The sequence below is a fragment of the Geotrypetes seraphini genome, chromosome 13 (genome assembly GCF_902459505.1).
Source record: "Geotrypetes seraphini chromosome 13, aGeoSer1.1, whole genome shotgun sequence".
Classification (NCBI taxonomy): Eukaryota; Metazoa; Chordata; class Amphibia; order Gymnophiona; family Dermophiidae; genus Geotrypetes; species Geotrypetes seraphini.
Genome location: NC_047096.1, coordinates 64,172,137 through 64,184,590, shown reverse-complemented (window position 1 = coordinate 64,184,590; position 12,454 = coordinate 64,172,137). Strand labels below are relative to the sequence as shown.

The following is a 12,454-nucleotide window of genomic DNA, read 5'->3' as shown; positions in this document are numbered from 1 at the left end:
TGCATGCACATTTCAGCACTCATCTTAGTTTTCTATTTTTCCTCATTATTAAGTTTAATCTGAAGTGTGCCTGTGAGAAGATTTATCAATGAACAGTAATTTGCATTGCCATTGTAGTATTTACCGATAAAGAGTTGCGGTTGTACTGCAAGCTTTTCTGCATCTGCCCCTGAGTACGTGTATCATGTGCAGCTCTGCCTTTTCACTGGTAATGTGCGCCCATGCACCACTGCACGAGCCACATCTGGAATCTCAATACAAGGGAGTAGCACCAGTGATAGAAATGCAGCAGAGCCCAAAATAAAGCTCCAGCTGTTGCCACCTACTAGCATGATTGACATTTAGGGTCTTATGCTGCCTTCTTTTGTAAATGTGTCCTTAACAGTACAGACCATGAGACTTAAGTGTGCATGGAGCCAGAGTGTTATGAGACATCCACATGCACCTCATTCCTACCCTGCAGCACTCCTTACTATTCCAGCACTGAGACCCCCCCGCCAGAAATGCATCTAATTCCTGCCCTACAGCACTCTTTATTATTCCAGTACTGAGCCTGCTATTAATACACCTTGTTCCTGCTCTGCCAGTGCACCTCCTTCCTGCCCTACAGTACTTTCACTATTCCAGTACTGAGACTCTCACTCACAGCTTTGCCAGGCACCTCATTCCTGTCCTATAGCACCCCTTACACACAGCATAATCAACACACTTCACTCCTATGCTGTAGTGCATCATGAGATCTCCTACCTCACTCCTGTACTGTGGCATCCCCTGCAATTTAAGAGTTGCTCAAAGAGCTAAGCATGCTCTTAGAATTAACAATGCTATACCAATATTTCAATTTCTTCTCTCTTGTGCATAGATCACAAAAGGACAGGCAGAATGAAATACTGATAACGCCTATCAACACCAGCTGGTCAAAGTCTAAATTCAGCCCCTGCTCATCAGTGCCCTCTACAGGATGCCTGCCAGTATAGCCTAGAAAGGTTGAGGCTGATGCAGAAGGCTTCATTTAGTGCAGCCAGAGGATGGGTATCCGTGGATTGCCCATAACTACAATGCCTGTGCAACAGTGCTCATAACAACTATCTCAAAATACTTTACAATTCAGCAACCAAAATATCATTATCCAATCACAGCTGAGTAAACTCTGGCACCGAGAGATTAAGTGACTAGGCCAAAAACACAGAGTCAGTGGCAGAGCTGTGATTAGGCCTCAGGGACCTGTCATGTTTCACAGCCCCCTACTTCACATCACCTCAAAGCACAATGAGCTCATCTGATTGCAGTGGTATTGATGTGGTTCTAACATTAAAGCAGTCTCTCATCTGTGAAATGATCTGAAAAGATGACTGCCCCATCCTTAATTTACAGTAGCAGAAAACCACAGCAGAAACGCTACGTTTCATGACTGGACTCAGTGCATGGAAACAGCTGTGATCCGAGTCTCAGCCCCTCAGCTCCCAGCTAATGTCTGTCATACAATAACAACATTTAATAGTTGTGTATGCTCTGAATATACAGCAAAATTCCTTAAACTCTCCATATTTACTTTTTTTTTTAACTTTTTGAGGCTAGAGATATTTTGAGCAGTCTGGATTGGAGGAACAGCAAAAGCTGCCTGGATAGAAGTGCTGAACAAATCCTTGTAAACAAACCACAAAGATCTCTTTATAGTATTAAATTAAGGGCAACCAACCCACCCCCCTGAGCTACAGCAAGCGGAAAAAGTCCTTTGTTGGAAAGTGTTCTGCGATGCAGCCTGGAAGCAGAATTCTAGGCAGCTGAGATGTTAGCAGCCCAGCTGAAGTATAAAGTCTCTGCGTTTATCACTCATAAATTGGATGTGAAATCAAGGCCAGATTTGGAATAATTATAGGGTTACCATATGGCTCCAGAAAAAGGAGCCTAGGTTTTACTTCCATTGCATTCAGTATAAGTAAAGTCCGGATGTCTCAATCCATCCTCCTTTTTCTGGAGTCATATGGTAACCCTAAATCAGGGGTGTCCAATGTCGGTCCTCGAGGGCCGCAGTCCAGTCGGATTTTCAGGATTTCCCCAATGAATATTCATGAGGTCTATTTGCATGCACTGCTTTCATTGTATGCTAATAGATCTCATGCATATTCATTGGGGAAATCCTGAAAACCCGACTGGATTGCGGCCCTCGAGGACCGACATTGGACGCCCCTGCCCTAAATTCACCAAGTACAATAGTCGGTGACTTCCAAAAGCACTATGCTCACACACGGAAGGAGTCAGTGACTCCCAGGGGAGCATGAAACTGGTAGCACTGACAGTTGACAAGGAGGTCCTTTTACTAAGGCGAGATAGCCGTTTTAGCGCGTGCTAAATGCTAACGTGTCCGTCAACCAGGGATCTCAAAGTCCCTCCTTGAGGGCCGCCATCCAGTTGGGTTTTCAGGATTTCCCCAATGAATATGCATGAGATCTAAGGTATACGGCAACTCATAAGAACATAAGAATTTGCCTCCGCTGGGTCAGACCAGAGGTCCATCCTGCCCAGCGGTCGGCTCCCGCGGCAGCCCCTCAGGCCTATCACCTGTGCAGTGGGTCCCTGACTATCCCTATAACCTAGCTCAACTCCTATTGTACCCCTCAATCCCTTTATCCTCTAGGAACCTATCTAAACCTTCTTCAAATGTTTTCTATTGCTGGGATGTCATATTGGAATAAGCTTACTGGCCAACTGAGATTATGTACAGATCATTGTATCTTTAAGAAGATGCTGAAAACCAAGCTGTTCGTAAATGCATACTTCTGATTCGTCTTTCCTGGAAAAGGGATTACAGGTACTTTAACTGTGTAAATCTGTGGCCTCGGCCAGCGGTATATCAAATTTTAATAAACCGTAAACTGTTAAGCCCTTCAGTTTTTAATTTGGAGACCATTTGGGAAGCTATTTCTATTTTGCAAGTCTCTCTGGAAACCCAAATACAAACTTTGTCTCCCCACTTTAATGCAATACTCTCTGATTCGATAACTTTAAAAAATAAAATGGAGACTAAGGGCCAAATTCTATAAATGGTGTCCCGATTGTAGGTGGCAGTACTACCACCGTCTAACCAGCCAAATGGGACGCACAATTTTTAAAAAAAACCCAAAAAAAGCACTCCGAAGCTGGTTGCCTACACTATAGGTGTTTCTGCAAGCCTAGGGAGACACATAGGGCCACTTAAGCTTGCCCAAGGCTAGGTGTGAGCGTGGCTTCACCAGGAAGTGGCCTTAGGCATCTCCCTAGGTCCGCGATAAGTGCCTGAAATGTAGGCCGCCCCCCTGAATGTCTGTGGCAGGAGGAGTGCCCAATTTCTCCTGCCGCCACCCCCCAAGGCATCCCATGGAAGCAATCAGACATCAGAACCTCAGATTCATCAACTGTGTGTGGCGCAGTGGTTGGATCTACAGCCTCAGCACCCTGGGGTTGTGGGTTCAAAACCCCGCTCTGCTCCTTGTGACCCTGGGCAAGTCACTTAATCCTCCATAGCCCCAGGTACGTTAGATAGATTGTGAGCCCACCGGGACAGAGAGGGAAAATGCTTGAGTACCTGATTGTAAAAACCGCTTAGATAACCTTGATAGGCGGTATATAAAATCCTAATAAACTTGAAACTTTCCTAAAGCTTTTCCTGTTCCTGCTATTGATATTTTTAAAAGGTATTGAACTGAAGTAATAAGCGTTCTGATACCATCAAGAATGACACGGGAATGAATATCAAGCAATTGAAAGAAGCCATGGAAAACAGGGAAGCATGGCAAGGACTGGCCTACAGAATATCCAAGGCTTGGACATGACTGAATGGATAGCAATAGTAGTAATAATAAAGTTCCAGAATCCTCCTATCCTTCGCTTTCCAAAATTTATTACCTACCTCAAGGGAAAAAGAAAACAGTTTCTAACCAGCAAGATCTTTCTGTAAACAGTTTGGACAACTAATTTCCTAGAGAGATCGGACACGGAGGCCACATGGCTAGTTCAAATGACATTGGACTCTGGACAGAGAATGGTTGCTAACATTATTTTGTTAAGTACCAAGATGTTTTTGTTGACACCTGGAATGCCCTCCCAGATGAGATTATGGCGGAATCGACCGTCCTAGGCTTCAAGAGCAAACTAGATGCATATCTCCTTAAGAGAGGCATGTAAGGATATGGTGGACTATAAATTACGACAGGTGTACACCTGGCAGGGCCTCCGCGTGTCCGAAGGTCTGATCCGGAGATGGCATTTCTTATGTTCTTATGTTATGTTCTTAGGACTTATAAAATTCAATTGTATCCGGATGAAACAAGGTCCACCCAGAAGAAGAGAAGGCAATTGTTACTTTTGAGACAGCAGATGTAGCAGACAGGTACAACATTTGTGCTTAGATATTCTTGTAAAATGTGCGAGTACTCTTCAAGGAGTTAGATATGTTTTCTGGGTGACGGGACTAAATCGCGCGAGACAACGGCGCGCCAACAACTGAGCGCAAGGTTGACGGCGCACCGAAGAAAAGCACTATTTTAAAGGGCTCCGATGGGGGGTGTGGGGCGTTGTGTGGGGGGTTTGGGGGGTTGTAACCCCCCCACATTACACTTAAAACTGAACTTTTTCCCTAAAAAACAGGCAAAAAAGTTCGGTTTCAAGTATAATGAGGGGGTTACAACCCCCCAAACCCCTCCACAAAGCCAGCGTGACGTCTGTTAAGTAAAATAGGGGGGTTCCCCACCAACACCCCCCGTCGGAACCCTTTAAAATAGTGCTTTTCTTCGGCGCGCCGTCAACCTTGCGCTCAGTTGTCGGCGCTCAGTTGTCGGCGCGCCGTTGTCTCGCGCAATTTTGTCTATGAACCGTTTTCTTTGAATCTTCATAACTAACTCCCCCTTATACAAAACCGTGAAAGCAGTTTTTAGCGCAGGCCGGTGTGCTGAATGCTCTGCGCCGCTCCCGACGCTCATAGGAACTCTATGAGTGTCGGGAGCAGCACAGAGCATTCAGTGCGCCAACAGGCGCTAAAAACTGCTTTTGTGGATTTGTAAATGGAGGGGGAGGGTTAATTTTATTTCCGGCAAGGTAGCAGCTCCCTATTTATTTCAGGATTCAATTTAAATGTGCATGCATGGTCTTTAAAATCTTGTTTGGCATTTTTATACCTTTACTTCCGTTAATTTGGAATACCCAAAGATCCAGCTTCACACAAATACTCAAAAGATTAAAATTTTCCTTCTCTTCTTTTAAGGGAATTAGATCTGTAGGAAAATTGGCGCATTCATATACATTTAAATTATCAAAGATTTGGAATTCAATTCCACTTACAATAAGAGATCTAAATTATTTTCAATTATTTTGTAGAACATTGAAAACATAATTATTTTCAAAAAATGTAATGACCCCCATGCCTCTTAATTTTTCTCATGCCATCTCTATGACCTTGGGCTATTTCTCTTTTCCCTCCTTTTTTTACTTCATCATTTTCACTATTATCATTTCTTAATTATATGACTGTTAACCAAGTCGAGCTCTGTTTTTTGGGGGAGATGACCCGGTCTATAAACTCAAGTTTTAGTTTAGTTTAGTTCCTCAAGTACTCCAGCCACAGTCTTCTCAGTGAGTTAAATAGATCCAACTTCAGACTCTGTCTGTTTTCTTTGATATCACTATGTAACAAGTTTTGTTCCTGGGAAGTACCGGTAAGTGTAATTTCCTAATTGCTCATGCCTAAAAAGTATAGAAAATGTTGGTTATTTCCATAAAACTTTGCTTTTGTGACCAGAATAGTCAAATTTTGCAATTTACCTATTTAAAGCATGATAACACAGAATTTTCATCTTTTCATTCTTATAAAGCAACGTCCTGCAAACTTTCTTGAGTTGGGGTTAGTGCGTCGGACATTTCATCATGACTCAGTGGGCTATGTTGTAGGGTCACCCATATCAGACATGCCTCTGAGAAGAAACCAGGTGAAGTGTGGCCCAAAACTGCTGGAGGACCAAGATGGTGCCAGAAGAGGTTGTGCTGGATGGAGCTCAGTGATTATCAAAGTTCTTCTGGTACTAAGGCGGGGAAGAAAAAACTCAGGACTTACTCTTCCATGCCCGAGGACCTTCCACATATTGTCGAGCCTTTTGAGAATCACGGTATCCATCCAGTAATGGAGGGATGTTTGGCTGTGGGCAGGTCCATGGGGTTGGGGCAAAGCTTGGATTATATACTGGTTAGAATGACATGTGAAGCACACTTCTGTAACCTAGAATCATTCCGGCTAGGAGTTCGGGGGGCCTCACTGTCTAAGAAGTAGTGTGGTTTGCTGCTGCTGTGGAGGGTACATCCTGTTGGCCTTTTCCCCAGTTTAGGGGAATCGGAGGACTGCTTGAGTGGAATAAATATTGTAATCTCCGGAATAAGTACACTCTGGAAATCTAATACAATAGCATTTAAAAAAAGAAGACTATGATAACATGAGGGGAATGGTAAAAAAGAAATTTAGAGGAGCAGCTGCAAAGGTCAAAAATTCACATCAGGCATGAATGTTATTCAAAAAACCATCCTGGAAGCCCAGACTAGATATATTCCATGTATTAAAAAAAAGACAAAGGAAGACTAAATGGCTGCCAGGGTAGTTAACAAGTTAGGTGAAGGAAGCTATTAGAGCTAAAAGAAAATCCTTCAGAAAGTGGAAGAAGAATTCAACTAAATATAATAGGAAACAGCATATGGAAAGGCGCTAATAAGGAAAGCAAAGAGAGACCTTGAAAAGAAGACTACGTCGTAGGCAAAAACATATAGTAAAAATATTTTTAGGTATATTGCAAAAGCAAGAAGCTAGGAAAAGAATCAGCTGAACTGCTAGATGACTGAGAGGTAAAAGGGATGCTCAGGGAAGACACGGCCATAGCAAAGAGAGATTAAATTAACTCTTTGTTTCAGTTTTCACCTTTGTGCAATTCTGGTCACTGCATCTCAAAAAAGATACAGCAGAATTAGAAAAGGTACAGAGAAGGGCGACAAAATGATAAACGGGAGAAGAGACGGCTCAAGGGAGATATGATAAACAGTCTATAAAATACTGAGTGGAACGGGTAGGTGTGAATCACTTGTTTACTCTTTCTAAAAATACTAGGACTAGGGGGCATGTGATGAAACTACTAAATAATAAATTTAAAACAAACCAGAGAAAATATTTCTTCACTCAATGTGTAATTAAATTATGGAATTCATTGCCAGAGAATGTGGTGAAAGCAGTTTGCTTAGCAGGGCTTAAAAAGGACTTGGATAATTTCCTATTAACAAAAGTCCATAAGCTATTATTAAGATGGACTTGGATAAGCAGAACAAAATCTGTCTTACTCTTTGGGATTTTACCAAATACTTGTGACCTGAGTTGGCTACTGTAGGAAACAGACCTTTGGTCTGTCCCAATATGGCAACTCTTAGGTTCTTATGACCTGGGGGGGTCACCTTATTCCCTCTGCTGGTAAGCTGAGTCTAGATCAGGGGTATCAAAGTCCCTCCTCGAGGGCCGCAATCCAGTCGGGTTTTTAGGATTTCCCCAATGAATATGCATGAGATCTATTAGCATACAATGAAAGCAGTGCATGCAAATAGATCTCATGCATATTCACTGGGGAAATCCTGAAATTCTGACTGGATTGCGGCCCTCGAGGAGGGACTTTGACACCTGTGGTCTAGATGCAGAAAGATCTGATGTCATTTTAGACCAACAATGAAACATCTTTCAGATAATGAATTCTTCTGTACAGGTGGCATCTTTTAATTATCCTCTTCTTAATGATGGTATTATTGCCAATCTCAGTCTGGGTGAGTGTTTACGCCTGGAAAACATTCACCTTAAAGTGACTCTTTGGATTTGATGGTTCTTCTAAAGAATTCCATGGAGTTTGTGAAATTAAGATCTTTATTGCTAACCTTGCTGCTGGAACCTCATTGGATTATGATGCTGGAATTATGCGTTGGTGCAATACCAGTATGTTAGTTGTTAGTTCTAACACCAACCCTTCTTAAATGATAGCAAAGTTAAACAAGGTTGGAATATTCAAAGGTAAATGGTTTTTCTAAAATACCTCAGCCCCACCACTCCACCGCTATGTTAGCTTCAAAACAGCGGGAGATTTACGTGGCAACTCATCATAGGTATTAAATTTATCTAAATGCTGTGATAGTTTTACTAAATCATTATCATTTTTATAAACTGATATATTTTTATTGGTGTGTATACTTAGCTTTTCACAGAAGTTGCACTTGTGAGTCGGATGACAACGGCGGCCTCGGGAGACCCTTGAAACAGCACTGTTTGTGCGAAACATGTCGGGTCTGACTCCCAGGTCCAGCTGTGTGCTTAAAAGCTAAGTATACACACCAATAAAAATATATCAGTTTATAAAAATGATAATGATTTAGTAAAACTATCACAGCATTTAGATAAATTTAATACCTATGATGAGTTGCCACGTAAATCTCCCGCTGTTTTGAAGCTAACATAGCGGTGGAGTGGTGGGGCTGAGGTATTTTAGAAAAACCATTTACCTTTGAATATTCCAACCTTGTTTAGCTTTGCTATCATTTGGAATTATGCGTTGGACATGTGAGAGATCTGTTGATGGAAGTGTTCTTCAGTCCTATTTTGGACCCAACTCAGAAGAAGGGACTTAATTGGTCTTAAAATCTTTAATTCTGGTTTGGACTGGGACAAATAATTTTTTAAAAATGTCCTTGTTTTATACTTTATGCAGAACAATGCTTTTCTTCTCACCCCTAAGCAGCTTCAGGACTCATTTCTTTTTTTTAAGGCAATCTCCCAAAATGATCATGTTTTGAATGCTGCATCGGTGAATGGTTTCCATAACCCGCTGTAATTCATTCAGGTAGTCATTCCAAAGGTGTCTAACAGCTGGTTTAAGATAAATTACTTTCACTTTTTTGTATCTATTTTGAAACACAAAGAGTGAACATTACAAGGGTTTGTAAGAAGAGATGCTTATCTAAATGATCACAAAGTAGGAAATATGGGCCTACGAACAGCTCTAGTGCTGAATGTCTGTGAGGTTTGGGGCTGGATGCATGGGAAAAGCATTGTATGGGGTTGACTTTTGGGGTTGAGTGTTAAATACTAAGCTGTGAATACAATTTTGCAATACCAATATTTATGCAATGTTCCAGCACAAGCACAGATGTACACATGCAATTCTAGGGGGCCAATATATTATTTGCCGTTAGCTTTTATACAGCAATTAATGACTGGGGGAGTCAATTCTGAGTGGTTTGCATGAGCTTCCGTAAAGGTGTTACAATACATGAGCTAAACACCATATGTGAATCTTACCTATGTATTCCACCTGTATACATATACTATTGTTTCTGGATTGTCGTATACTCATCTTTCTTTGTATTATTTGTGGGTTCACCCTTTTGCATTCCAAGTGGGGGCTAACCTGCTGTTTCTTCCATGTTGCCATCAAATGTTTCTTTATTTGATAGTGTGTTCCGTGAAGAGTAGCATCTCTATTCCTTTCTTGAACTTTTTGGTGTCCCTTTCTTGTTTTAATTCCTTCGGAGGGGAGTTCCTCTACATCGGGGCCATCGCTAAGAATATAACCCCCCCCCCTCTCCCTTTTATCAGGCTGCCCTGCTGAACAGGGCAAGCTAATTGCCCAGCCACCCAAAGGAACAGAATGGGCAGATTGGCATTTAGCTAGCTTAATAAAAGAAGGAGATAAGAATTGATGCACACACAAAAAATTAACAGTCACACTTTGCACTTTGTTGCAGGACATCTCCCCTTTGGGCTCGTTGATTTACCTGTGCTCTTTATAGAACCCAGAAAAATGTTTACAGGCAAATAAATCCTCACAAATGCTGACCGCTGAAGAACAAGCTAACCTGGACCATGCAGCCCTTCTGATCAAATTTTTCTGAACAGCATTTACTGACAATTCCATCTCTTAAAATTATAAATACTAGAAGACAATTCATCTTTTCTGTTACTGCTCCACAAATGTGGAACTCCTTGCCAATCTTCCTAAGAAAAGAGCACGATATTGATAAATTTAAGATTAATTTAAAAACGTTCCTTTTCAAAGACGCTTTTGATTAATAACTTTTAATCTGGAACACAATGATTCAATATTTAAAGAAAATAAATTCCTACCTTATGTTTTTGCCCAACCTCCTTTTAATTATATTTTGTAGTTCTTATCCCTTTTTTTCCCTAAATTCATGTCATGTCATGTTTTTTGTCTCTTTTACATTTATTTTTACTATTATGTATAATTAATGTTTTAATTTTTGTTTTTAAGATTGTAATTTTAAATAATTCTATTTATATATATGTATGTTCATCGCTTTGAAAAATGACAAAGCGATTAATCAAAAATTTTAATAAACTTGAGACTTGATTTATCTACTGACTACTTGATAATAGATTAAGGAAAGAAGACCAGAGTCCGGGTGCCCCAATATGCCTTAATGGAGTTCTCTCTTGAAAAGAATAGTGCCCACTTCAGCCTCTGGAGTTTCTGAGTTATTATAAATTCCAAAAATCAAATGCTTTCTCTTTCCTCAAGGGAAGGGGTAAAACGCGGACCTCGCGGATCTAAAACCGCACGTCCTTAAAAATCCGAGGTCCGTGCATTGACAAGTCCGCCTTCGCGTTCCCTGCAGCTCAGCTCAGGCCCCCGGCTCCCTCGCAGACCTCACGGATCTGAACTGCACCGTCACATCCTTAAAAATCCGAGGTCCGCGCCAGTTTTGAGGTCTGTGCCACTTTTAGTCTCCGGCTATGACAATTTAACTCTGACGGATCCTAACATAGGGAGGGAAAAGCATTAGGATCTGTAGAGTTAAATTGTCATAGAGCTCTGTCAGAACCAGAGACTAAAAGTGGCGCGGACCTTGGATTTTTAAGGATGTGACGTGCAGTTCAGATCTGTGAGGTCCGCGAGGGAGCCGGGGGCCTGAGCTGAGCTGCAGGGAACGCGAAGGCGGACTTGTCAATGCATGGACCTCGGATTTTTAAGGACGTGCGGTTTTAGATCCGCGAGGTCCACGTTTTACCCCTTCCCTTTCCTCAATAAGGTCCTCTTTTATCAAGCCACATTAAGGTTTTCTTATCACCAGTGGCTACGGTAAAAGCTGACTCGGAACCCCCTAGCAGTGGAGTGGGGTACTATTGCTAGTGACAAGGGTACCTGTAGCCCCAATCTTGTAGAAGGGTCACGCTTAGGTTTCTCAAACAACTCCACACAACCAAGGGATTCAACAAGAGAAGAATTCGAACGTTTACTGAGCAAGATTCTATGGAGAGCGCTAGATAAGCTCTTCAAGGTAGGTACCAATGCGTAAGGCTTGGTGACATTTAGCAATTGGTAATCTTTCAAAGGTTCATAGAAATTTAAGTTAAACCCTACCAGATATAAACGATGTCACACGTCTAATCCCAAACCTCTGACTTTCAACTGGCAATACCGGATTTGTTACCGCAGTAGCCAGCGATAAAAAAAAACAACAAACAAACAGAGAACGACCCTAACGCGGCTTGATAAAAGGGGGCCTAAATCAAGTCCATTTGACGGAAAGACCAAAATAAGAGACGCGAAGAAAGTCGGTGTCAAACCCCCCAAATGCTCACTGTGGTAAGATTCTGTAGAGCTGGCTGCAAGCGCCAGATTTTCATACTATACCCCCCCCACCCCCCCACTAAAAAAAAAATCGAGGACAGTGTAAATGGCCTCAATGCATGAAGACATTCCTGCAGCGGTCGGGCCCACTCAGTGCAGAGAAAGTGGAGTGCCAGAAGCTGGGAAAAGTCACCCGGGACTGGCTGCTTCGGGAGCTCAGAGTAGACCAAGCCCGTCTGATCGGAGCATGGAGCCGGTCAGCCCTGGGGGCCCACGATCAGGCCCCAGGACACAAGGCGCTGGATCAGGATGCTTCGCAGCTACGCCCAACTCCCCCTTTCTGTCCGGGGGGGGGGGAGAAAAGTTGCAGAAAGTTTGCCAAAGTCACCCTTGGCCATCAAGGTCTCCCCAGCCCCCGATCCCCACCTACCTTCTGTGCTGCCGGAGCCCCCGACCAGGGCGAGGAGTCCCAAGAGCCAGAGCGGACGGCGGGGGAAGGCCATGGTCCATCCTGCGGGGCTCAGGCGAACCTCCCGAGTCGCGATCTGCAGCGGCTTCGCTTTTTCGGTCGCAACTTCCTGAAACCGACGAGGCGGTGCCGAAGGGGCAGCGCTGGGCGGGCACGGGAGCGGTCCACTCCCCTGGGAGTGGCGAGGCAGGAAAGGCAGGAAAAGCGAGGCTGCTGCCTGAGCTTGCAACGCTCAGGCCATATGGCAGGAAAGGGCAGTGCATAGTGCACCGCAAAAGGCATTCGGAGCCTATGTCAGTAAAATCAGCAAAATACAAGTCAATGAGGAGAGTAGAAATCCTTGTTCCACTCT

General features: G+C 43.0%; 1 protein-coding gene across 1 annotated transcript in view; it reads right to left on the bottom strand.

Annotated features, from left to right (window-relative positions):
- The window catches only part of ERBB2 (erb-b2 receptor tyrosine kinase 2), a 79,165-nt gene extending 66,921 nt beyond the window's left edge, over window positions 1-12,244 (bottom strand). The window contains exon 1 of the mRNA XM_033918092.1: window positions 12,064-12,244. Within this exon, the coding sequence (XP_033773983.1) occupies window positions 12,064-12,136 (73 nt within the window). The 5' untranslated portion in view covers window positions 12,137-12,244. The remainder of the gene's footprint in view (window positions 1-12,063) is intronic.
- Window positions 12,245-12,454: the final 210 nt, after the last annotated feature.